The 25,558-nt window shown below is 38.7% G+C and overlaps 2 protein-coding genes and 1 long non-coding RNA gene across 6 annotated transcripts; 2 read left to right on the top strand and 1 right to left on the bottom strand.

The window, feature by feature from the left end:
- The first annotated feature begins 202 nt into the window (after nucleotides 1–202).
- On the top strand, nucleotides 203–17,532 carry slc24a2 (solute carrier family 24 member 2). The gene is made up of 10 exons (XM_028018981.1): nucleotides 203–391; nucleotides 2,192–3,339; nucleotides 13,684–13,719; nucleotides 13,868–13,979; nucleotides 14,077–14,160; nucleotides 14,324–14,403; nucleotides 14,605–14,742; nucleotides 15,915–16,004; nucleotides 17,017–17,183; nucleotides 17,283–17,532. Exons 2-10 carry the CDS (start codon nucleotides 2,416–2,418, stop codon nucleotides 17,530–17,532), a joined length of 1,881 nt encoding a protein of 626 aa, XP_027874782.1. The 5' UTR covers nucleotides 203–391; nucleotides 2,192–2,415.
- LOC114145427 (uncharacterized) lies at nucleotides 17,366–21,862 on the bottom strand. Of its 4 annotated transcripts, none has more exons than XR_003595688.1 (3): nucleotides 21,730–21,862; nucleotides 17,670–17,774; nucleotides 17,366–17,528 (listed from the first exon to the last, which is right to left on the bottom strand). It is a non-coding gene; the product is annotated as an uncharacterized LOC114145427 (long non-coding RNA). The 4 variants fall into 4 exon arrangements; XR_003595686.1 differs by having other exon boundaries at nucleotides 17,670–17,954; nucleotides 21,726–21,845; XR_003595685.1 differs by having other exon boundaries at nucleotides 21,726–21,838.
- Nucleotides 17,870–24,761, top strand: xpa (xeroderma pigmentosum, complementation group A). Its single transcript, XM_028018984.1, has 6 exons — nucleotides 17,870–18,013; nucleotides 21,812–22,219; nucleotides 22,305–22,410; nucleotides 23,254–23,419; nucleotides 23,793–23,910; nucleotides 23,986–24,761. The coding sequence occupies exons 1-6, from the start codon at nucleotides 17,923–17,925 to the stop codon at nucleotides 24,138–24,140; spliced, it is 1,044 nt and encodes a 347-aa protein (XP_027874785.1). The 5' UTR covers nucleotides 17,870–17,922; the 3' UTR covers nucleotides 24,141–24,761.
- The last annotated feature ends 797 nt before the right edge of the window (nucleotides 24,762–25,558 follow it).

The following is a 25,558-nucleotide window of genomic DNA, read 5'->3' as shown; positions in this document are numbered from 1 at the left end:
TTTCTTTGTGTCACTTGCACCATGTCTTAACAAGATGATATGTCACAGTTCCAAAAGAATCAAAGTGTGTCCAGCAAGGCCAGCTGCTTCTCTTGGATCAAGGATAAAAAAGAGACTGTGGTTACAGTCAAAGAGGAGGAACGCTGAAGGAGGGTGTGTCTTGCTCTGAGCCGCTGTCTTTGGAGCTCCACCTCTGCTCGCAGATGAAAATCCACGATGGATTAAGTGTTGGGACCTTCAGTTTGAGCACTTGACATTTGGGGTTGATCTGCTTTGGGAGTCAATTTACAGGAATATCATAAAAAAACAAAAAACAAAAAAAACCCCGCTGGATTTGACCGAGCAGCACCTGCTGGAGTCTTTCCTGCAGACCGGCGGCTATTCGAGAGTGGTAGGTGAAATGCGTTTTTTCTTTATTTGCGATGCTTCAAATGGTTCATTTGTTGATTTAACAAAGGGTTGCTCCTGCATTAAAGTTATATTATGAGAAAAGTCTAAAACGTTTTTTTTTAAAAAAATGGGTCTACAGTTACTAAAAACGATCATTTGCACCGTAGCTTGAAATTGTGTAGAACTTCAATCAAAAGTTTAGAGTTTTCCAAATGTTGCTCCTGAAGAACTTCAAAACAATGCACGAATGAGCTTTAGCTCTTCTTATTCTTGCACGGGGTTGATTTTATTGATGTCTGCTCTTTGACTTTGTGCATCAGCACCAGTGAGCACAGCCTCAGGCTTATCTAAGTATATCTTCTCAGGGATTAAACTGCGTCTTAATGAGCTTTAACTAATGTGCAATGTACAGTTAAAGGACGGCTCTCCAGTGAAGGTTCTCAATGCAAGAAAGCCTTGTCACTTTACAAGAATAGTTGCTAATGCCACGTGCAATTCGAAACATTCTGTGATTTGCACAATCTCAGGTTTGTTCGTATGATTTTCCTTGGTGCACCGTGGCCAAGACTGCAAACGTATGCCCCTGCTGCTGGGTAAATCTATGAGCTGCATCTCTTACGAGGCCTCCACGCCCAAAACAATAATGGTGGCTGTGTTGAAGTTAGTAACGCTGCCACAAGGGTCGGAGGCTCCATGAGAAGAGATTCGTGCCAAGACGCTGTACACTCATGGAGTTGCCATGTTCTCTAGATGTTTTCCCAGATTTTTTTTTTTTTTTTACAATTGTATTTTAAAATGAAGACGATAATGATACAAGGACCTCTCTAGCTTTAAGTTTGAGAAGGTCGTGTTGACTTTTCTGAGCGTTGAACCATATGGAGACGGAGCTGTTTGCTACTGCCCACGTTATGCAACATCTATGGTGAAATTCTTCAAACTTTCACCAGATGTGGATGTTGTCTCATTATGTGTAAAGACGACATCAGCAGCAGTTTGTGTCTCCCCTTAGCGAGAAGATGGAGGAACTCCTCTAAGCTCCGACAACCAGCCAGTAACGCTGTAAACTGCACTATTTTTATTTTATAAGAGTATAAATATATATAGATAGAGATTTGCAGATCTTCCACTTAGATTTTGCAATTCTGACAATTTCTTCTTCTGATGTGTTCATTTATCACAACTAACCATAAAAAGACAGCACTGAAGGCTGGAGGGAAGCTATTTTTTTATCCTTGTTGGCATCATCTCATTTGGGAACCAATTACATCACGACAATGTTTAGATTTTGTTAGAAATTGAGCAGATTATGCAATTTGAGGACAGATACAATCATCCCTGTTGAGCTGCAAAGACTTAAACTGATGCATTTTGCAAATCAGTGGAAATTTTGAGCTACAAATTGAACTGAAACGACAAACTGCTGATGACCAGGCGAGTGAAAACAAAGTCAGATCGGTCAGTGATCAGCCCTGCAAAGAAATGCAGAAGAAAATGAAAAGAAAACATGCATTTTATCCATATTTACTGATTTGTTTGATGTTTCCTGAGAGCAATTTTTAGATATTATTCCCTTTAGCACGTTATGTGCGACGTGATTCCATCCACCAGTGTCATTGCTTTTAAGCTGTTTTGTAATTTGTTTTGGACTTGTGTTTTAGTTTATTTCACCTTCGTGTAACCAGATTGTTGTGTGATGCAGATTTTTGCCCAGATCCCTCTGAAGAATGAGATCTAGATCTCAATGGGGCTTTTGCCTGATTAAATAACGGAAATAATAATGATAAATGTCTTTGTTTCGCAGGTAGTAATATGAGGAAGCCTTTGAATGTGCTCGATCCCGGAATAAGACCAGAGGACCTCCAGGGTGTTTAGACCGGGGAGCAGCATGCAAACCAACCGGTGAACCGCTGCTGCCTGCCGAACCCCCTCCCTTGACCTTTACCACCAGCACCACCAGCCCAGCTTTTTCTTTTCTTTTGGCGACGGGAATTCCAGACACCCCAGCTCTGTCTGCCAGCCTGCGCCATGGATTTCATGCTACCCATAAGAAGTCAAGAGATGATAGCTTTCTCCTGCTCCGATCCTTTCCTGGATCCCCACAGTGTCAACACCCGGTTCCCCCACCAGGCCGTCAAGAGAAAGCTGCGGCCTGGACGGATTCTCGGCTTCGTCATCAGCCTGGTGGCAGTCTGCACAGTTTGTTCACTGAGTGCCTTCTCGTTGGCCACAGCTGTGGCCACTGAACAGAGAGAATCAGTTGCCGAGTCCCCAGCCGACGCAGCAGTGCCCCAAAGAACTCTTCTGCAGCGCCAGAATGTGTCGGGCGCCCCAGAGGACACGCCGGTGGCCATGAAGTCTTCCCACCTGGACATGAACCAAGGAGACTACCCAACAGACTACTTCAGCGTGGAGGACAGGCGCCAGGGCTACGTGGTTCTTCACATGTTTGGAATGTTGTACATGTTCATAGCCTTAGCCATCGTTTGCGATGAGTTCTTCGTCCCCGCACTCACCGTCATAACAGAGAAGCTGGAGATCTCGGACGACGTGGCTGGGGCCACCTTCATGGCGGCGGGCGGCTCGGCCCCAGAGCTCTTCACCTCCATCATAGGAGTCTTCGTCTCCCACAGCAATGTGGGCATCGGCACCATCGTGGGCTCGGCCGTGTTCAACATCCTGTTTGTGATCGGAATGTGCGCCCTTTTCTCCAAGGAGGTGCTCAACCTCACCTGGTGGCCTCTGTTCAGAGACGTCTCGTTTTACATCATCGGGCTGCTCCTGCTCATCTACTTTTTCCTGGATAACCAAATCACGGTGTCGGAGAGTATCAGTCTGTTGATGTGCTACACCTGCTACGTGACATTCATGAAGTTCAATTCTCAGATAGAGAACCTCATCAAAACCAGGCTGGGGAGCAACCAGGTGGTCGAGCTGGAAGCCGCTCCAAAGGTGAGCCTCGTCCATCCATCCATCCATCCATCCATCCATCCATCCATCCATCCATCCATCCATCCATCCATCCATCCATCCATCCATCCATCCATCCATCCTTCAATCCTTCCATCCATCCACCCACCCACACCCATCCAGGGACGTCACCAGGCCTGTTTTAGGGTGGCTGAAGCTTCCCTAAAATATTCTTAAGTTCCTCTAAATAATTTGGTGGGTTTTTCGTTTTTAACAGAAAAAGAAACTACCGACAAATTCAATATAATGCATCCAGGATATGACTTTCACTAAATAATCACAATTTTAACTCAAACATGGACACTAATTGGACATTTTCCCTTTACTTCATGTTATAATAATATGGGTAATCGATATAAAATATGGCAAGAATTGTTCGGAAGGTAATGCAAGCAGGAACGTTTGCACAAATGGCCTGCAAAGAGTACTTAACAGTTTTTAGGTGTAGAGCCACAGAAAATTATGATTATTTTTTGCTACAAAATAGCGATTAACTGTAAATACTCATATTTTGTATTATAAATGGTTTTTATTACCCTAAACACTATTTTAAAAGTGGAAAAGAAACATTACGCGCTACGTTTCTCACGCATGCATCTCCTGGGGGCTTGGCCCCCTTTGTCTTTAAACCTAGTGACACCCCTGCATCCATCCATTCATACATCCATCTATCAAATTCCTGCAAAAAAACATCTGATTAGCAATTTTATTCTTTTCACATTGCGTTTCTTTTTGATCAACAATTATAACTTGTCTGAGATTACCACACTTTATTTGTGTCAGACCTCTGATGTTGATCAAAGGGTCGCATATTGAAGCCAAGGAACTAAACAACAAAATTAAATAACAAATGAAACATGAAACACGATCAATGAAAATACAAGACAGTAATTACATTAATGTGATTCACATATTCTATTAAGTAGGCCCACGGTGAAAACCCAATGTGTCAGAATTGCAACATTTCTGTTCTGGAAATCTAACGGGGTTTAAGGGAAAAGGAGCAACGGACTGGAATCTGTTTGTGTTGGTTGGTATTTTATTTAGAATCTGTGTGGCTGTAAATAGGCATAACGGAACAGAGCTGGGACTTTTTCATGCTGACTAAGCCTGTACATCTAGACCTCCTCTTCGGTCTCTTCTTTTTTTGACCTTGTTCATACCAGAGTCCAATAAGGCTCTTAAGCAAAGGAGTGATGTAACAGTTCTGGGCCAACGTCTTCAAGTAAATCAGATTAAGGTTCTGGGAACTTTTGGGCTGGAATACAAACCATGCAAAGTAAAAGAGAACATGGCGTATTCTCCTGCGCAATGTAAACAAAAGAAACACGATCATCTGCGTTACTTTGCCAGCAGAGTCACTTTTTGCTTTTGGCTTTTTATTTTCTGCAACCATTTTCTGTTTATAGCTGAAAGAACTATGACGACTATTAATTATATCATATGAAGATTCAAAAAACGAGTGATTAGGAACAATCCTCTCAGTGTTTGAAGCATTAGTTGATGGGAGTTGCTTTTCTAATGTCCTGCAATAAATACCTGTGCTGCTCTACTTTATGCCAACTTTTACAGAAAACGGCAACAACTAAGAAACAGTTAGTTTAGGTTATGATTTAAATGAAGAATGTATAATATACTAGTTATTCTTTATTAAAAAATAAACCGTAAACATGAACTTTTAAAGCTGAAGCACTCAGGAGTTTTAAAATGAGACTTTTTAGCCTCTTGTAGTGGCTAGCTATGCAATTGCAAAGTTTTGCAATTGCATAGCTGGCCGCTGACCCCTTCTGGAACGAGGGGAAATGATTTTTGTTTTTATGCAAAATGAACAATAAGTAGTTTACATATACATTTAAGGGAAGAAAATCAATTTTCTACCCATGAATAATCCAAATTTGCAGCTTTAGCTCATGAGACCATAAATTACTTTCTAACTTCCGACATGAGCTGGCTGTGCTGCGCTGCTAATGTTGTTTTACGTAAACAGAATGACAAGAGAAGATTCGGTTTAGGCAGTGTTTTTTATGAAAATAAATAATTTATGTGTACATCTTAAGAAAAAGAAATTTAAACATAATGTTGTTTTTTTTAACTATTCTTTTCCAACTTCTTGTAGTATTTAGCTGTACTGCCATGTTAAGAGTAGCTTTTACATAAACAGGAATAACTTGTATTTGGTTTCAGAGTTGCTATCAATCCTCTTTTATACAGCTAAAGCAATGAAAAATAAATAGTTTTTATTATTTTTGTTGACATTGTGTGAATATTGATATTTTTATTTGCACCAGCTCCAGTTTCAGTCCCCAGTGGGATCCTTGACACACTCAGAATTGAAAAAAATATACCCACTCTGGCTTTCCATTATTTGATTTTTAAGTCAAAAACATGAGCAAACATGAGGATTATTTTTCAATGCGTTACATAAATATCTTTTTGTGTTTTAAATCTCCCAAAGCTTTTTTTTCCCCCGAAAAGAAACAAAGAGAGGCCACAATTGGGGGGTTTTACCCAATAAGTTACATTAAAGGCTGTTCAACATTCTAAAATATTCACACTTGTTGCCAAGAAACGTATGATTTACTACGACTTGTTTAATTCAGGAGTTAAACCTCGCTACGTTTATTATTGGAATACTCAAAGTTATTCTGTGTTAACGTCCTGGATCTGGGTGAGATATTCAGGCTGCACATCTGGAGAGAAAATTCCTATGAAATAAAGTTCACAAGGTCCTCGACTGGCCGCTGACCCCTTCTGGAAAACAAAATGTCATTAACCTCGATATCCTCTCCCTAAACTATTCCCCTGCTGAAGACGACACAGATCTGTCAGAGCATAGAAACTGTTTTTTTTTTTTTCCCAGCTGCCACTGGCACAGTAAACAAACACTAAAAATATAAAACCTCAGACTTTTCTCCTGTCACGTTATTACGCTTTTATGCTCTTTTATTTCAGACCTCAGCACTTTACTTCTTTAAGACACTAATTTAGGTTTTTTGCCGTCGGTGTGTTTGTTGTTTTGTCGGTGTCTTTTTTCCGATTTTACTACATTTCATTGTGTAACCACATTATATCACTGCGACACGACAACATTCGCAAAAAAAACAAACAAAAAAAAACAACAAAAAACCAATAGTTAAAAAATGTAAATATTGCATGAAAACTTCAAAACTTCCACGTTTGTTTGTTTTCTGGATGCTGCGAAAAAAGACAAATTCCTACAGAAAACCGCGGGAGGTTTTCTGTCAATGAAGAACGGAGCAAATTATTTAGTTTGGAAAGTTTATGATTTACACATCGCTTATGAGCAAAACTGCAGCACGTAAGCCCAGTGACTTCCTAGGAGAATGGTCCACACACAAGCACAACTGGTGCATTTATTTATTTATTTTTTTAATATATGCCATCATTTTTAAAATATTACATGTGCGAGCTTGTTTGTTTATTTATTTTGGTCGTCAAAATCAAAGCGAAAGTGAACCTCACGGTCACATCAGTCATGTTCAGGTGCGCAGAAAAAGACCAAAATGCAACACTTGGTTTTCCCAGTAACATTGATACAAAACACACGTAACGTTTACAACAAATAGTGACATTTAACAGCCACTAGGCCTGCGTTTGAGGTAAAATAAGTTAAAGTTAATGAACGGCTTAAAGGATGTAAAACGCCACCTGAGGAAGGCTGATCTTGAGTCCAGCAGGATCTGTCCGTCGATCCTCACTACTTTAGGAGATCTGCTTGAGTTCAAACTTAATAAAATCAGATTTCAGGCTAATAACACACGAGAACACGCTTGAGTCCAACATATAAAAAGGGAATGCAGTAAAGTCAACAAAACCTCTAAATTATTTATGTGATTGTGGTCAAAACCTGTTAAAGTGCCAACATTATTGAAATACAGAGGCAGCGAAGGAGAGAACCAGAACATTTTTCTGACTTTCTAGATGTGTGATTCAGAGCCTTTTTGGGCAGCAAACTCTTTATTTCTGAACTGATAAAAAAAAAGGCATGAGAAAAGTCTGCCTCTGACATTTCTGCCCTTCTGGTGACAGAAGGGAGCTGCGTCTCCCTTCAGCAGCTTTTCTCCTCCTGTCCCGGCACTTGATGTCCAGATGCCTTGCCCTCATGTGTCAGTAGCGGCTAAATAATCCCCCAGGTTAATTCTTCCCAATCCCATTAGAGCCACTAATAATAGCCAGACGCTCCCTCGGGGAGAAGGAATCATCAGAACCACAGAGAGAAAATGTCGGCCTGCTGCTTCTGTCCAACTCCAGGCAGCAGAGTCTGCGTTTCACCTTTCAGGCCTCGGCTGATGCCTGATGGGAGTTTACGGATGTCAGCTGGGTTTGTTGCTCAAGAAGCAAATGGGAGAGATCTGCGGGTTTGCTCTCTGACGGCGGTAGAGTCAGCAATCCTCTCTGATCCCCTGATCAAGCGCTTACCGGCCGTGACGACAGCAGTCAGTCACAGTCCGCGGACGGCGAGTCGTCCGAGAAAACATCAAATATGAGTTTCAGCTGGAGGTGTCGAGTTGTCTTTGGACGAACCCAGTTTGGGTTTCAATCAGAGTTGTTGCATTCGCTCAAATACATTTACCTGAGTAACAATTTTCTTTTAAATGTACTTTTAGGGTTTTTTTTTTTTTTTTTTACTACGCTGGAGTTTGATTACTGCTCTTGGTTGAGTGAAATTTCTGGATTTTCTACCAACTGAGTGAAACACAGACATGTTTCAACCAAACATTCACCACATGCAGACACACACCTGCAGTTCTTGTTCACGGTTCATAAGCTTTATCATTTTATATTATTTTATTTTATTTTTGTTGAAAGAAACTGATCTGGAAAATTTTTATCTTTTGCCTGATTTCGTTATTTTTTGTTACTTATATGAATTATTGTAATTTTCGTCCCTGAAGCACCAAAACTTCCACTTAACCTTATATTTTAATCCGACGGATTATGTAATTTTTAAACATGAAATGATTGATCCTTCTGATCAGTCACTCACTACTTGAGCAAATTTGTCTGCAAATACTTTTTTTTACTCTTAATTGAGTCATTTCTTGGACGGCTGTTGTTTGCTTGAGTAAAAATATGGCGAAGTGCTGCTCTTATTTATTGGGAACTCTACCAAACCTCTGGGTTTAGTATTTGTAGCTAATGCCACTGACTTAAGGGTGGTGGGGGGGTTACTGTAAATACTTAAAAATATATGAATTGGCGGCGGATGAAGGTAAATTGTGACGGAGCTTGGTTGGTGGTTACTGATGGAGTTCGCACGCAGGCTCGAAAATCAGCAATCTAAAAGTGGTGATCCCCGCGGATTAATCCTGGATAAGTCGCACAGCTCGACAGTCAGGTGGACGGCGAAGAAGAGACGCAGAGAGAGAGAGAAAGTAGATCTGATGGCGCCTCGGCGGCATGACGGCGATCAGGATGAGGGGGCGTGAATCTGCTGACCCGCGGTCGGCGCTTCTCGCCTCGGTCGGTGGGTTTGCGGAGAGACCGCCAGACTCCAGAGGCGGTCCGGTGGGGGGGGGGGAAGGAGACAGGAGTTGGGTGTTTGTTTATTCTTGTTCCACGAAAACGTGGGTGCTGTTGTAAATGATTTGACGAATTATGAGATTTCTGTAAATGCAACGTTTGATCAAAGTTATTATTATTATTTTTGTCTTATTAATTATTAATTATCCGTACGTGAGGGTAATTAATAATTACCCTCACGTACGGATGAGGGTTAAATTCAGATTTTTTGTTGTTGTTTAGAAAATTTTTCTCGTATCTATTTTCCTCGAATGCTGGAATCTTAAGGTTGCGTTTTAATATATTTTTTTAAATACATAATTTAATCTCAGTGCATGGAGTTTATTGAATTGTTGCAAAGATAAGTTAAAAGACAGAAGGACGTTTAACAAGACATGTCAAACATGTTCTTTGATTACATTCATGAATAAAACATAAACAAAGGCAAACCAAATTTCCAATTGCAGCAAAGATTTGTAATAGAAATCAAACTGTGAATCCAACGTGGCTGAAGAAGTAAAAGAGGAAACTTCACTGCAACTCATCCTCCGTTGTATGTCCCAGCAAAAATGTCATTTTTATGATGACCTTTTAAAAACTGTTATATTTTGTCTTTGCTTCCATCCATCAACCAAACTATTCCATAGATCCGCCCCACAACTGGAAACACACAAACTCTTTTTAGTTAAACAAACAAGCTTGAAAATCTTCTGAACAATTTTTAGATATTGCCTGGAAGTAAATTATTTCTTGCCTTAAACATAATTATAGCCTTCATGAATTTGATCCAGTTGACCGGTTTTCATGTTCAATGATGGATTGTTATTTTATGTGAAGGACCAACACAAAGCCCCACATCATGCTGAAGTTGAAAGGAAGTGATAAATGGAGTTGAAATTTTTTTTTTTTACTTCTTAAAGCTGGAAAGTGAACCACGTATTTCTGTTAAGCCCCTTTACTCTCGTACCCTAATGAAATTGATCATAATCAATTTTTTTTTTTAAAGAATCCCCTAAATTGGTCCACTGGTGTTAAATCTGAGTATAAATGGAGCTGCTTGGTCTTCAGGTTTAATCTGCTGACAGGGCCGCTGTTGTTCGCTCTGCGCGTTATAGAAAATGTTTTGATGGGAGATAAAAGGATATAAATGTAGATCAACCTGGAAGAAAACTTGTTAAAGGCTGCAAAATACTTGAAACTGATCCAAGGTTCGCCTACCAGCTGGAAAAAACAAGCCGTCAGAGCCTTTAATAACGCTAAAATAAAAATATTCATGAGTTTACACGGCTCAGATCGAGACCAGTTTCTGACTCTAAATGACAATATATGGAAAGGTGAGATTCACAGACAGTGGTGACTCTTTTAAGCTAGGCATTAAAAACAGCAGATAAAAACAGAGAAACAGACAAGTGTCTGATCGCTCAGTTGGGCTCTGGACAGGTTTTCTATTGGTTTGTTGCTTGTTCAGTCGACGGGGAGTAGCCGTCCCAGTTTGGTCCTGAAAACAGGGAGACTAGATTATGTGCAGGACGGTACGATACGTCATCCCCGCCCAGAATCTGAGATCATTGCCAGCATTTTTATTGTGTGGAGGGGAACCGACGTGATTATCTGAACAGAATCACATCTGTTCAGATTTGAGCTGATTTGTCAAGAAGGATGTTCGTATTTTACTTTGGTATGTGAAGACAAATGGGAAAGAATCCGGTGCTTTAATGCAGAGAAATGTGGCCTTTAACAAAAAAAACAAACACAAAATAAAAGAACTAAATGTCAAAAAATTCTGCACATTGCTCTTTTAAATTTTAGCTCCTATCTTATTCTTATTCTTGTGAATTTCTGGCTCCATGGTGTATTTGGAAAAGACAGACATGAATAAACTATTATTATTATTTATCATCCTGTTGTTTGAGCAACTGGACATACATAACATTAAATTGTTTCACAAGCTCTAAGGCCTGTTAAGGACTTCAGGATGGTTCTCACTAAACTTACCTCCTTTCTGCTAGTGGATTTGGATTTTATTTATTTTTTATTAAGTAGAATCACATGTTAGCAGCTATAGTAGATCTTTGGAGAACCAGTCAGCACATTTTTATGACGCCAACTCTTTGTAAATCTGGCTAGATTTATTTTACTTCTGATGGCATCTGATTTTATTTATCATTCCACCTTTAATTATCAAACATAAGGTTTCAGCTAACATTCAGGATATCAGGATGACGTCATACCCAGCTCAACAGGGCTGCAAGCAGAAAAGTTGTGGAATTTGTAAATGTGACCTCCTCGGTTATCAGGATGGCAATACAAGCCAGTTTGTAATTTAGCATTTGCAACACACATCAAAAAACAAAACTTTATCTCCGTTTTTACTGTATGATGTATGACTGATTTAAAGACACAAAACAGCCAGAAGCAGTTCGGTGACCTACAGCATTTTACAGCAGTTGCCTCTTTTTTTTTAATGTGCATGGCAGCCATATTGGATTTTGATGTTTGGTTTGATGGGAGAAAATCTTAAGGGGTTTAACTTGAGGGATCACAGCATGGGGACTTTCTGAGTGAGTCTGGGGTGACAAGCTAACAGCAGCCACTCTGGAGTCTAACATTAAATGTTGAAATCTTCATTGTTAAAAGAGTTTGCTGAATTCATTTTTCCTGAACTGACATTTGTTGCTAGTTTTGTAAATCATGTAAAAGTGAATACCAAGAGACGATTTAATAACGTGATGGGGCAGGATAATTATTCTGTCATATTCAAACAAGAACATCACATATAAATTAAACAAACCATTGACTTATATCGAGTTGTCGAATAAGTACATGTGGAAATAGTCAAAATGTTATGTTCAAAAGAGTTTGAGTTTTTTTTCAGGTTAAATAAATAATATTTTTTCAACGTTAGTGCAGTTAACATAAATCTTTCATTAAACGTGTGTATTCTGTCTCGGTGACAGGGCCTGGTTGCAGGCTAATGCATCATATTTTTTTCAAATTATACTTCCATAATTTTAGAAACATGGAATTTTGTATTGTTTTTGTTGCACATATTTCCCAGGAATGGATTCAATGTTAAACGTAGCACATAGTTCTTAAACATTTCAACATTTTGTTCACTTTAAGTTAAAAACACAGGAATCAAATTTTTTGATTATGCCTATTACGCCTTACCAATTTATTATCATATTTAGAATCAGTGAAGCCCTTCAAAACATGGACCCTCATGCTTTGCAGGGCCAATCCAAACTTGTGCAGGGCCCTGGGCATTGTTTGATCTACGGGCCCCTTCAAGCCTTTTGGCTACAACTCACCACCACAGTGTCTTTGATTTGTTTGTTCTTGTTTAATTTGGTGTTTTTTGATTAGTTGTGACATTTGTGTTACTATTGTTTTGAAATCAAATAGTGAGTCAACAATAAAGAGGTATCTCAAATATTTTAAAATGTGGTTCTACAAGGAGTTAGTATGTTGTCTGCTGTACAAATAACATTTAAAAATTTGCATTTTTTTAAATTTAAGTTTTCCAGGAGGCTAAATTTAGTTAGAATTGAATTTGTATTCTACCATCTTAAACTAACTACACTTCCAAAGTTTTATGAGCTTTTAATCTTTCATAACAAGCATATTTTCAACGTCTCTTTTAAAGTTTATGCCAAGTGGCAATTCTTTAGCTTTACTGGCATGTATCTTCTGACTGGATGTAATATTGATGCCTTGGACTGACCTGGCCAGATTCTTGATTTGAATCTGATAGATAATCTGTGGAGGAAGATAAAGATTAGGGTAATGGTAAGGAGACCTTCCTACCTCAACACCTACAGCTCATTTCCAAAGACAAATATCCAAAATCCAGAAACAGGCAAAAAGATGGCCAGCAATTATAAAAGGAGGTTTGATTCTTGTGATGACTTTGTAAGATTTTTTTTTTGTGAACTATTGAAAAGATAAAATGTAAAAAGATGCAATTTTTTTTCCCTTACACTGACACTTTTTTTTTTTTTTTTTACATTGTTTTATCTTTTGAAAGATTTCTGCAAAGCTGGTAATATGATTCAGTTTGTCTTTAACATCCTTCATCTGAAATTTATTTAGGGTATGAAATTCATAAACAAAGTATCTACAGGGTCTACGATATCTGCAATGAAATAAATTAAATATGATGATGTTACATTGGTATTTTCATTTTGTTTTTATGATCATTGACAGTTTCCATTTTTATCTAGAGTTGTGAAGAGGGGATGAAGTCTTGGTTTATTTTATTCCAAGCAAACATTGGTGCTTGGTTAAAGTCTTTTCTGCTGCAAATGTTGGACTTCTTGTTGCTTCCTGGTCATTGCTTTCTTTTCACTTTGTGTTTTTAAGGTATAACTCTGTTACAACAACAAAAGAAAACAAACAAATAAATGGAAAAACTGTGTTGAAAGCCTACAGTTTTATGCAACTCAATCCATAACCTGCTATTTAACATTTCATCCTTAAAATTATCTAATTGATTTTAAATGTTGTACAAATAGTTTCAGGTAATTGTTTTGCCACCTAAGTTCACTTATGATATAAAAAAGATGAGAATCTATAATCTGATATTTTAGCATTCATGTCTCATATATTACGTAAATTATCTATAATTTACTTATTTAGTTCCTCAGTGCACAACAAGACGACCCTAGTTTATAAAATATACTGAAGTGAAGTCTTCAAACTGAAGATAGTCTGTGTTTTTTATAATCCTCTGTAAACTTAGTGAGTTAGATTTATGAATTATTTAAATGTATTCATCCATTCTTTTCCCCTTTTACTCTGAAGGCAAATTCATCAGGAGACGATGAGAACAAGTTGACGGTAAGTTGGTCTGAAGTGTTTTAAAGAAAAACTATTTATTCATATCAAAGTTACATATTGGTAGGTGTTTTCTTTTGTTCTATATATAATATAAAAGTATGTACATTAATGATATCCTGCGTCTTGTGGATTCATTTTGATCTCACAGGCCAAACCCCGGCTGCAGAGGGAAGGCAGCTGTGCATCGCTGCACAACTCTCTGATGAGGAACAGCATCTTCCAGCTCATGATACACACACTCGACCCCCTCAGTAATGAAGGTTCGACTCGGGGAGAAGATGCAAACTTTTTGCCTAACTCGGAGCATGCTGCTCCTGTCCTGTGTCCAGACGTTCACGGATCTGTGGTTTCTTGCAGGACGGTTTAAAGAGAAGGCTTCCATCCTCCACAAAATGGCCAAACATAAGTGTAAAGAAGAAGCTGCCACGGCCAACGGTGTTGGTGAGGAACGGCAACAAAATCATACACCAGCTAATTCATTACTTTGTCCAGACTTAAGTTGCTAGCAAAAATGATTCAAGATGACGTAGCCGTCTCTCTTTTCTCTGCATTTTGAACAAACTCTCACTATTTGTCATGTTTTGTTTTGTTTTGGCCCTGAAAGTTGATAAAAAGCTCACAAACAGCTCAAAGGTCGCCGTTGAGGTCACGCCGCCCATGAACGGAGTCGCAGGAGGAGATCAGGTACGACTTTCTGTCCACAACCTTCAGTTCACGACATTCTTGACTCAAAAATAAACGAAATCCCTGCAAAAAAATAAAATAAAATCAACATATTCCTGCTAATAAACTACATCTTAAAACAGTTTGCGGTTGCAGGTTCGACGGTACTGAAATGCTGTTGTTCGGCGATATTAATGTGTCGAATATTTAACTTCTCTTCAGGAGGGTGAGGAAGAGGAAGATGAGGACCAGCCTCTGAGCCTGGCCTGGCCTGACACCCCGAGGAAACGGATCACCTACCTGCTCATCCTGCCCATCGTCTTCCCCCTTTGGCTCACACTGCCCGATGTCAGGAGAGAGGTGAGGGAAACAAGGTTTTGGTTGTTTTTTGGGTTTTTTTACACGACGTGCAATTATAACATACTGCACTGAAATGATCCTCAACGTAAATTAAGCTTGCTGGCAAAATTCTTATTTGTTCAGGTATTTGTGATAAATAAATTACAGGAGAACAATTAACAAAAGTAAAATATTATATCCAGACTCCACATTTACGAATCAGGTGTGGTTTCAGTGGCTCCTTCTGCCGGGTGTCAGATGGAGTATCGTATCTGACTGGACCGGGTCAGGAGAATTGTCCAAAAACACCAGAGAAGAAAAGATTGTTGCACAAAACAAGGAAGAAAAAAAACAAAACAAATAAAAACCAAAAATCCTAAATGTATCTAAAGATACAGCTAGAAACTATCGTAATCCATTTTTTTGTGCTTTTGGCTGTAACTGTTGTTTATTTCCACTTTATTTATTGTTTTTGGTTGTTGTGTTTTGTTTGGGATATTTGAAATATCTTCCAGTTCCAGTGCTAGGTATTCCTTGCAAAACTGAAGTTTATTGGTCTTTGAGAAGGTAAACTCGCATTATTAAACTGTTATCAATACATTACTTGAAAATGGTCTCAAAACAACATCATTGTTTATCTCAACAGTGAATGTTATGGTGACAGGCCTCGTGCTAACTTGTGCTTCTGCAATAAATGACACAGTTTTCTTAAGGATTATGCAAGCATCTTGTCATTATGCCAATAAAAGTGAACTTTGTTGTAACCGGAAACACGCAACAGTGGAATATTGTAATTTCCAATTTCCATCGTTGCATGACCAAGCTCTGATTTTGAACAGTTTAAGTCTTCGAAGTGACAACTGTGACATTTTGAACAACGTGGCTCCATAATAAAAAAAAAAGATTAGCAATAATGATGTTCAGGTGGTTTGACCAAATGTTTACTGTTGTAGCGATTTAAATTCATCCATTCATCTATTCATAAAATAAGCACATGATAGTTATGGTACATATATGTCAACATTTGCATCATTTGTATTCGGTTATTGGTTAAAGAATGCTTTGTTTTAGCTTTTATTTTTCTTAACTCTATAAATTATCATCAATCATTCAAAGTGTCTCAAGTGAGGCTGTCACCTTGTCTGAAGCTTGAAAATTTGATGAAGAATGTTAGTTGATGTTTTTTTTTCCAGACGTCTGAAAGGTTCTTTCCAGTCACGTTCATCGGCTCCATCTGTTGGATCGCGTTCTTCTCCTACCTGATGGTGTGGTGGGCTCACCAGGTACCTGACAAACATCCACATCAGACTTCATTAACCTCACATTAGTTCCCTACTCTGACTTCTTACAATCTGGATAAGTGCAATTATCAGGACTGTGACAACTAATCCTAATCAATAACCCCTCTAGATCAGACAGAACTGAATATTGGGTCTGCTGAAAGTATTTACTATAGAAAATGTTGCAAAGGTTTGGCATTTATGATATTAGAAGTACAGTACTTATGTATTGTATCGGTTTGTTACACTTGCATGAAGCTGAGGAGTCTGAATGAAGGAAAACATTCTGCAAAAATGTCTCGGTTATTGAGCGGATGCAGGTGGTTTATTGGTTAAAAATGTTAAAACAGCTTCGAAACCAGAAATAAAGATGTTCATAAAATTAATTCTCTCTTTTCAGGAACTGTCAGTCATTGTTTTTATTGAGAGTTTGTTTAAATCATCTGGTGGGAGCCAAAAATATCAATATAGATACCAAGTCGGTATCAGTCTCGGACTGATACTGCCATGTTGCGATACTTGATGCTTAAGTTTCAGATTAACTCTTGAAATTGGATTTTTATTTATGGTTTCTCAACTTTACCTCAAAAAGATTTTGTTTTGATTTGCTCTCAAGTTACAAATGTTTGCCATTTGTTTTTGATTTCTCTTGTCAATGTTTGCCATATCAATATGATGTTAAGGTATTTAGCAGACAAATTCTGTCTTTAGCAATAATTGGTTTTGAGCAAATAACTCAAAGGAAAAATAAATAAATTGAAGTTTGACAATATGTCAAACTTAAATAAAAAGTATTGGTATTGATATTGGTGATCTGGACCCTGTATTTACTTGTTATCTGATCAATAACAAAATATGCCGTATCGCACACATCTACTGGTTGAGTCCTCTAAGCTTTTTAAAATACCACCAGTATAATTATACCATTACCAAAACAAAGAAAAGCTGTCCAAGACAGAAACCTTGAGGAACACCTTTGAAGTAATTAAACTCTTAAATCGTCGCTTTATTTAAGGTTGGAGAGACTTTCTGGATCACAGAGGAAATCATGGGTTTGACCATTCTAGCAGCGGGAACATCCATCCCCGACCTGATCACCAGTGTGATTGTGGCGCGAAAAGGCCTGGGCGACATGGCCGTGTCCAGCTCCGTGGGCTCCAACATCTTCGACATCACCGTCGGGTAAAGTCCCCCCTCTTTATGTTAACCAATAACATCCCCAGAAGACACCTGTGAAAACCTGACCACCTCTCTTCTTCTTCTTCTTCTCTCCTCCGCCAGCCTGCCGTTCCCGTGGCTCCTCTACAACATCATCAACGACTTCAAGCCCGTGGAGGTGAGCAGCAACGGCCTGTTCTGTGCCATCGTCCTCCTCTTCCTCATGCTCCTCTTCGTCATCATTTCCATCGCGGCTTGCAAGTGGAAAATGAGCAAGTTTCTGGGCTTACTCATGTTCCTGCTCTACTTTGTCTTCCTGGTCGTCAGCGTCATGTTGGAGGACAAAGTCATCATGTGCCCAGTCACCATCTAAAGAAATAATGATTGCAAAAAAGAACATAAAGTTGGAATTTGCTCTTTAACAGTGCAATAACAAACTGCCTGTTTTATGTCTCACACTGTACTGTACTGTACACACACACACACGCATGAATAAATACACACACTTACAAGATGTTGATGCGGATCAAGCAGGAGTTGAAGGCCCGTTGCTTAGGCCGCCCAATCAGGAGACTCTCTTTGCGCCATGTGACTAGGCGTCACAGTGAGGACTGTCTGAGAAATGTTGAAACAAAAAAAAGAACTAGGGAGGAAACGGAAACTGGAAGATGGGAGGAACTTTTCTTTTTGAACAAAGGACAAAGACTGAACGTCTCAGTGGGGAGATTCAGAATATAAACTTGACGTGGACACACAAAGAGACATGATGTTGTTGTTGTTGTTGTTGTTGAGAAGCTTTGGCTTCCAGATCAAGGGAGCCGTCGTGGGAAGAACGGAACAAAAGAAAAGCCAAGGTAAACTTTTAATTTTGATAGCAGCTTGTAGGCTTCGAGATGTTAACAATATACAACGCTTCAGATTTTACTTTGCAATATGATAGAAAGAAGGATATTGTCAATGATTTGACAGGATTTTCAGACAGCTCTACATGTCCATCTCATTCATAAAATGTAAAAAGTTTAATCATAACTGGGTTCTCATGTGTGCTAAAAAGTATGAACGTAATTTTCTATTCTGGCTGCCTTTATGTGCACTGCTTTAGAAAGGGGAACATGTTGATTTGCTGATTTTACTGTTTGGAAAGCACTTGGTGGCAAGGATGTCTGGTTTTTTTTATGTGCTGACTGCCCAGGGCGGCATTATCTTAGGGGGCAACTTGACCACAAAACTGATTGCACACTGCTGGAGGGTAAATTGGTATTGGGAGTCAGTTCTCTAATTTGAGCTAAATTAAAGGGACCTTTCATTCTTTTTGTTTTTTCTTAAGTAATTTGGACATCTCTTGTTGAACATATAAAACATTTATCAAACCTGAGCTATGAAACATGTCATCTATTTGTAAAGAAAAAAAAAACAACAACCAAAATTATGTTTTGCTTTTTGGCTTCAGACTGAAATAAGCATGACAACCTCGGAACTTGGACTGGAATGTTTTACTGTGGCTCCAGTCAAATTCTTTAAATTACAGTTTTAATCTCTAAACAAATGGGTGCAGAACGAGGGGCAAAAACTGTCACCGAGTGATGGACAAAAAGATTAGCCCCCTCTGTTGTGTCGTTCTTGTTTAACTCTTTAATACCTTTCTTCAGATTAGGGATTAATTTAAAAAAATAAAATGTTTCTTACCAGCAGGTAACGCTGATTTTCACCGCTGATTTTCTGATGTACAACAGATTGCACGTACTGTAATTTCACTCAATTTTCTGTAAGACCACGACTCTTATTGCCATCTAAAAGAGGAAGTAGTGTTCTCTTGTGCACTTCGAGTCCGGAACGTCTCCACAGTCGGTCGGCTTAAAGTCTGGAATCTGGGTTCATGTGTGCATGTAGAAAATCTCAGTCTTTTTCATCCTTTTTTTTCTTTTCTTTTACAATGTATGCAGACGTTTAAAAGCTTTTAAAAATATTATTATCAGCAACTACTGCAAATACGTTAACCATGTAATGACGTTCTATAAATGGAAACATTGTTGATGTTCTACAATAAAATAATCCCTTTCTGTACTTGCATTACCTCTCATTTATTGAGATTCGTGGATGTGTTTAGCGGATTCGTGAGGTTTTCTGAAGTGCCAACAAAAGCATGAGAAACTGAACATGGCATCACGATAACGACACAAAACCACTTGATTCAAAGAATTAAGCAGCGTTTCCACGTAAGGCCTTGAGAAGCAAGAGAAGTTGTTTCCTGCTGTTTCTGATAGAAATCATTACCAAATCTCCGCAAGGCCTGTCACAATAACTAATGTTTCTGGATGATTAATCTTCCCAGAAGTTATCGCGATGAACGATAATATTGTTGTTTTGACACAATTTACTTGTAATATATTGATAATGATCCAAGAACACATTCTCAAATAATTTAATTGACTTTAAATTCTAGTGAACATTTCACACTGGAACTGGAAGACATTTTAAATATCCGAAATAAATCAACAGAACAACAGAAACTACTAATGAAATGAGTTATGCAGTCTCGGGAAACAAAATTATCCTTCAAGACGATAAATCGTGAAATTGGAAATTATTGAGTTTGTTTTAACTTATCATGCGATTAATTGATATATTGATTATTGTGACAGGCCTCCTCTCCACTAACTTTTTTTTGTGATAAGTAATAGGCCAAAAAAACAAAAAAACCCCAACAATTTGAGTCTAGGAAATTCTGGTCGGTGACCAAATAAGAGTATTTCTAAAAGCAGATATTTACCTTTTTTTGTTTATTTTTTGCAGCATCTCAAACTGATTTATTTTACCCACGTTAAAATGTTCTTTATGTTTTTAAGAGACCGTGCTCAGAACCTTTTTCAGTAACGTACGTGTTGGGTTTTCATTTCTCCGTGCTGGAACAAGGGAAGGACTTTTGGTATGCGCTTGCATTTGTCTTGCTTTGTCATTATTGAATATTTCACTATTAACACCAGAATTTTATTTTTCTTTTAAGGTATAAACAATAACACATTTTATATTTATATTTTATCCAAACATTATTTACATTTCCTCACACTTTGAAAACAGAAAGTATTATTTTGATTTTTGGTCAATATTAGTGAAGTTGTGTTTAATATGTAAACTGAGGTACATGAGTTTAATTTAATAAATGTAGTTGTACCTATGACATCAGGTTCTCATCTAGCTTGCATGTGCAATATAATTTGTGTTTTTTCCCTGCTTTTATTATATTTGGTTTAGATTTTGGAAACTACACATTGAACAAGTGCATTAAAAATATCCCCAAAATCTGCAGTTTTAGCACATTAATGGACTAAGGGATCATTTGTTTGAAAGTTTAGGATCTTAATTATGTACTACTTGAATCCTGCTGTAAAATTGTATGTATTATTTACATCTGTAAAAGATGTCATAAATAAAAAGGTAATAAAAACCTGAGACAACAATTATTTATTTTTGTTTATTGTGTGAAATTGTCTAAAATTCACAGCTGGAACCAGTGAAACCGTTAAGACTGTATTGGTAGCATAATTAATACGACAGATAATACAGGAGCACAAATTAAGCTTCCTCATGTCTCCAGTCAGATCTGCAGAGTCATCTATCAGTTTTGTGCAGAGCTTTACTTTGACACAAGCTCCTTACAGAGTTATATGTGGCTTGCCGCCATAATCAGCGCGGTGGGACAGATTAACTGGACCTCTGAGGACAGCCAGAGCGCTCACCTGTGCACCTTTTTGTCCACATGCCTGTTCAGTGACATCTAAGGACATGTGCCGTCCTTGTCTTCCCATGGACACAGAGTCTGTGCTACTGTGCGAGTTATTTGGATGTCAGACTTTATATTGGGCTTTTATGGAAAACAAGCAGTGAGATCAGGTCATAAGAGGTCAGAGGTTTGCCTTCCAAGAAGAAAACGATCATAGATCATCAATGTTCATAGAAACTTTGTCGTGACTGAGACTCAGATTGGCAAAAATTTTAGTTGTACATAGCTGGTAGAGACATCCCCTACCTCAACATATTTTACTCAAGTATGACTAAAAGAGCATTACACAAAAAGGACAGATAAATCAATCAGGCTTTTTTGTATAGCACATTTCAGCAACAAGGCACTTAAAAGTGACATATTTGACAAAAATTTTAATTTAAAAATTAAAAATTGTATACAAATAACACAGCTACAATTACAAACAAACCCTAAACTCAAACTAATACAGTAATTGAAAAAAAAAAAACAAAAACAAAAAACTGCAGTGCTAAATAGCACATCAGGCTAAGCACGTAGAAAACAGCGACAAACAAAGAAGAACTTTCACTTTAATTTAAACTGCACCCATTTCTGCATCTCCTGCAATTTTTTGTAAAATTTTTGTTTTCATCATTCAGGAAAGTTACTCAGTGAGTAGAGTATCCAGAAATTTTACTCAAATAAGAGTAGCAAATAAAAATATTACTCAAGTTCAGTAAAACTACTCGTAAAAAGATATTTTTCCCCCCCTAAAAAAACGTATTTAAGTTAATGTAGTTGAGTAAATGCAGCCATTTACTTACATACATTGGTTTATGTCGTGAGTACCGCCATTAAAAGAAATGTTTCGTTTCCCCTCCTTTTGGCTCTTCTCACTCCAACTCGACAGGTGGCAGCATTGCGCCAATTACTAAAACGACGAGGAAAAAACAACGGAAGCCTTCAGCTGTCAGTTTCATAACAACAGTCCGATGCAGCGCTGAAACAACGCCGAGCCCTCTCTATGAGACCATTATGGACCGGTCCGAGTCAGAGGGAGCTGATGCTGCCGCTCCCCCGCCAGACCAGAGCCCCAAACCGGAGCTTTCTGCCGCCATGCGGGCTAAGATAGAGAGAAACCGTCAGCGGGCGTTGATGCTCCGCCAAGCGCGGCTTGCGAGCCGCCCGCTGTCCGCCGTGGAGGGGGCGACCTCGGCCAAAGTGTCCAAGACGATCGACTCTGGTGCAGGTTTCTTTATCGAGGAGGAGGAGGGCGGCGAGGAAGAGCGGAAAGCTAAGAAGGTGGTGCATCAGCCAGGTGTGTTTTAGTGGAGACTGTGACTGTATAGTGTGTGTTCAAGCGCGTTTCCTGACATCGGGATCTCTTGCGGGTCTGTCCTCAGCTCCGGTGATTGAACCAGACTATCTGCTGTGTGATGACTGTCAGAAACCCTTCATGGACTCTTTCCTCAGCAACAGCTTCGACTTGTCTGTGTGCGACAAATGCAGGTATTCAACCTAATGATCTCTGCAGCTCCTACAAAGTTACCATGAACCTCTGGGCTGCTTCTTTGATTAATGCTCAGTTCAGCTGAATGACCATGTCTGTGTAGGTTTGCAGTTGTGCCTTACTCTACATTTCCAGGTGATGAATTGGACAAGAAGTAAGCTTAGTTTGGGATACTATTTTATAATCAAACTGCTTTAAAACTTCTCAACATCTTCCTGCTGCGTTCCTCGATCTTCGTGATGCCATATTTTTCATTAATGTTCTCAAACATCTGGATTTATGATTAAATTAAATTGATATCTGATGTGTAAAGATTTTAGCGTGCATCCTTTAAAAAAAATCTGTAGTCTTGTGTCTGAAATGAAAGTCTTAAAATGTCTTAAATTAAGTTTTATAAAGTAAGTTAGCCTTCAATACATGATAGGTCTTATATTTTGTCTTTGACAGGACTACTTTATTGTGTATATTGTATGTATTATTTTTTTCAAGGGAATTTTCTGTCAGGCAAATGTTTGAGTCGCTCTCACACATCTTCATTGCGTTATGACTCGAGACTGTTGAGGCTACTGCTAACTCAATGCTAACATACCCCTGCTAGCTAGCTTTTTTTTTTTTTGCGTCTTCCATTGGTAAATACAAATTTATGGCCAGTTGGCTGGACAAAGTTGTGGAAATACAAGTCTTAAATTTAATTCATAATGGTTTTAAAAAGTCTTACATTTGGTGTTGGGAGAGCATGCAGAAACCGTGTACTGAACTGATAGCCAAGTGCCTCAAAATCTCTCCAACTGCTCTGAAGAGTTGATGGTTTCAAAATGACTGAAAGTCTTTCTTCTCTTCAGAGACAATGAGGAGAAGCACAAGCTGATCTCCAGAACTGAGGCCAAGCAGCGCTACCTGCTGAAGGACGTCGACCTCGACAAGAGAGAGCCCCCTCTTCGGTTCATACTGAAGAAAAACCCTCATAACCCACACTGGGGAGACATGAAGCTTTACCTTCTGCTGCAGGTGAGATGCATGTATTGTATCTCTCTTCCTGTCATTCTGCTTTGTCTACAAGCAACCAAACTTTCTTGAAATCTTCTGAGGCTGTTTTGATCAGCAATTTCAACTCTAGTCATCACACTGGTATATTTAAGACATTTAGCTAATTTAACACCACTCCCAGACATTTTGCAAATTTGAAGCTTTTACTTTCATGCCCAAGAGTCTAAAACTACAGTATATAATTGTTATGAGAAAACTGAAAGCCACACAGCTGTAAAAATGCCCTCCCATGGATTCAATGTTTAGGAGTCAAAAACAGTCAACTGTGGATGTTTTGACATGAAAGATGTGTTGGAATGTAGAGATAAATGTCTGAAATAATTGTGTACCTCAGGTTGAAAAAAGATGTATGGAGGTTTGGGGCTCAGAGGAGGCGCTGGAAGAGGCCAGAGAAACGAGGGAGGAGAACAAAGAGGTCCAAAAACAAAAGCGCTTTAACAAGAAAGTCAGAGGTTGGTTTCCTGTTTGACGCACAAGTCCTTCGCCGGCAGAGCCGACTCGTGATGTTAAATTTGTTTGTGTGTCAGAGCTGCGCAGGGCGGTGAGGAGCAGCACGTGGACCAAAAACACCAGGGCCCACCAGCACGAGTACGGACCAGAGGAGGTGGTGGACCCAGAGGAGGACCTCTACAAGAAAACCTGCACCACCTGCGGACATGAACTCACCTACGAGAAGATGTAAACGCACAGAGAAAATGTTGCAAACTCAAATGGACCAAGATAAATGGGGCTTCTTCAGGGAACGGTGAAGCTTCTTTCAATAAGATCTTAAGTGGAAATATGACAAGTTTGTATAAGCTGGATATGTACATCAATTGGAAGAAGTTTTTGAAACAAAGCTTGCATGTGCATCAGAAAATTCAGTATTTTTACATCTTGAGACATTTAGAAGCTTCCAGCGTGGGTTTGCTGGTAGTTTTAGAAAATGTCGCTGACCTCTTAAGTGCCTTGAAAATGCATTCATAACCCTAAAATTTTAACCAAACTGTCAGGCAGAGAACCTGGCATGCAGTAAACTGCTGTGGGTTGGGAATCAAACATGCTTCAGCTCCTTACAGCAGGCGCAACAAATGCAGGCTGCTGCCCTCAACCACCGAGCCAAGTGGTGCTTCAGAAACCACATTAAATGTTAAATCATGCATCATTTTACATCCACTTAATGCACTGTGAAAAATCTGGTTGTATATTTTAAGATTCATTAGCAATTCCTTGTGACATCCACATACATTGGACAATGTCCAAGTTTGTTGGAAAGAAAACCTTGTAATCATTTTTTGCAATAAAATAGTTTATAAAAGGTGAAGTACGTTTTAAAATTGTTCTAATTGTAAGGATTTGTCAAGTGATGGCATAAAAGGTTTGTTACACAGATCCACTATGACTTATTCCTACAGTTTTGAAATTAGTGGCAGAATGAGTTGATTACAGTTAAAGACAAAATTTGAACATCCTCTGTAATTTACTCATTCCTAGACTCAGAACAAACATCTGTATAAAGGTCAACCTTTTGAGTGCACTACTTGGACAACTGAACTGGCCCAGCTTGTGATCCAGTGGAACTTTGTGCCTGTATAACTTCTGGTTTGTAGTTTAGACTGTTTTCTTTCCAAGATTTTTGCAGTAAGGGAAAAAAAAAATCCAATCAGATTGCTTCTACTTTGCAGGGGTGTTGTTTGTGCTCAATTTTAAAAGTGTGCTTTGGAAGTTATGTGTTTTAGCCATTTTTCTAAGTCTCAGCATCCAGTGACTACACAAAACTTGAGCACAGCCAGTCATTAAGTAATTAAGTTTTTGGAAGTGGACTACAAATTTCTACATGCAACACATGTTATGAAATTCTAAATTTCTCAAGAGAAACATGCAAGTTTCAAGTCAATTTGAATGCACCTCTGCCGATTAGCTTTATGGAAATTTGCATTTAATTTTTAGCAGGTCTTGCACCTGGCCACAATAGCAAAAGTATGAAAGATTCAATGGCCATTTGCATCATTACAGAAAATGGTCCAGACTAACAAAACCATGATCAGAAAACTTGTCAGTTTCTCTATTGAAATGCATTTCAGTTTTAAACTGCAGCTGTTCCCTGGTTTTCCTGAACCA

This window comes from Xiphophorus couchianus, chromosome 5, assembly GCF_001444195.1.
Source record: "Xiphophorus couchianus chromosome 5, X_couchianus-1.0, whole genome shotgun sequence".
Lineage (NCBI taxonomy): Eukaryota > Metazoa > Chordata > Actinopteri > Cyprinodontiformes > Poeciliidae > Xiphophorus > Xiphophorus couchianus.
This window is presented reverse-complemented; position numbering and strand designations above follow the sequence as displayed.

Excerpts from the sequence above, each read along its gene's own strand:
- slc24a2 (XM_028018981.1), top strand. The coding sequence starts at position 2,416 with ATGGATTTCATGCTACCCATAAGAAGTCAAGAGATGATAGCTTTCTCC. Across the intron at positions 3,340-13,683 it reads AGCTGGAAGCCGCTCCAAAG|GCAAATTCATCAGGAGACGA; the intron begins GTGAGCCTCGTC and ends TTTACTCTGAAG. Across the intron at positions 16,005-17,016 it reads TGGTGTGGTGGGCTCACCAG|GTTGGAGAGACTTTCTGGAT; the intron begins GTACCTGACAAA and ends GCTTTATTTAAG.
- xpa (XM_028018984.1), top strand. The coding sequence starts at position 17,923 with ATGATGTTGTTGTTGTTGTTGTTGTTGAGAAGCTTTGGCTTCCAGATC. Across the intron at positions 18,014-21,811 it reads GGAACAAAAGAAAAGCCAAG|GTGGCAGCATTGCGCCAATT; the intron begins GTAAACTTTTAA and ends CCAACTCGACAG. Across the intron at positions 23,911-23,985 it reads CTTTAACAAGAAAGTCAGAG|AGCTGCGCAGGGCGGTGAGG; the intron begins GTTGGTTTCCTG and ends TTTGTGTGTCAG.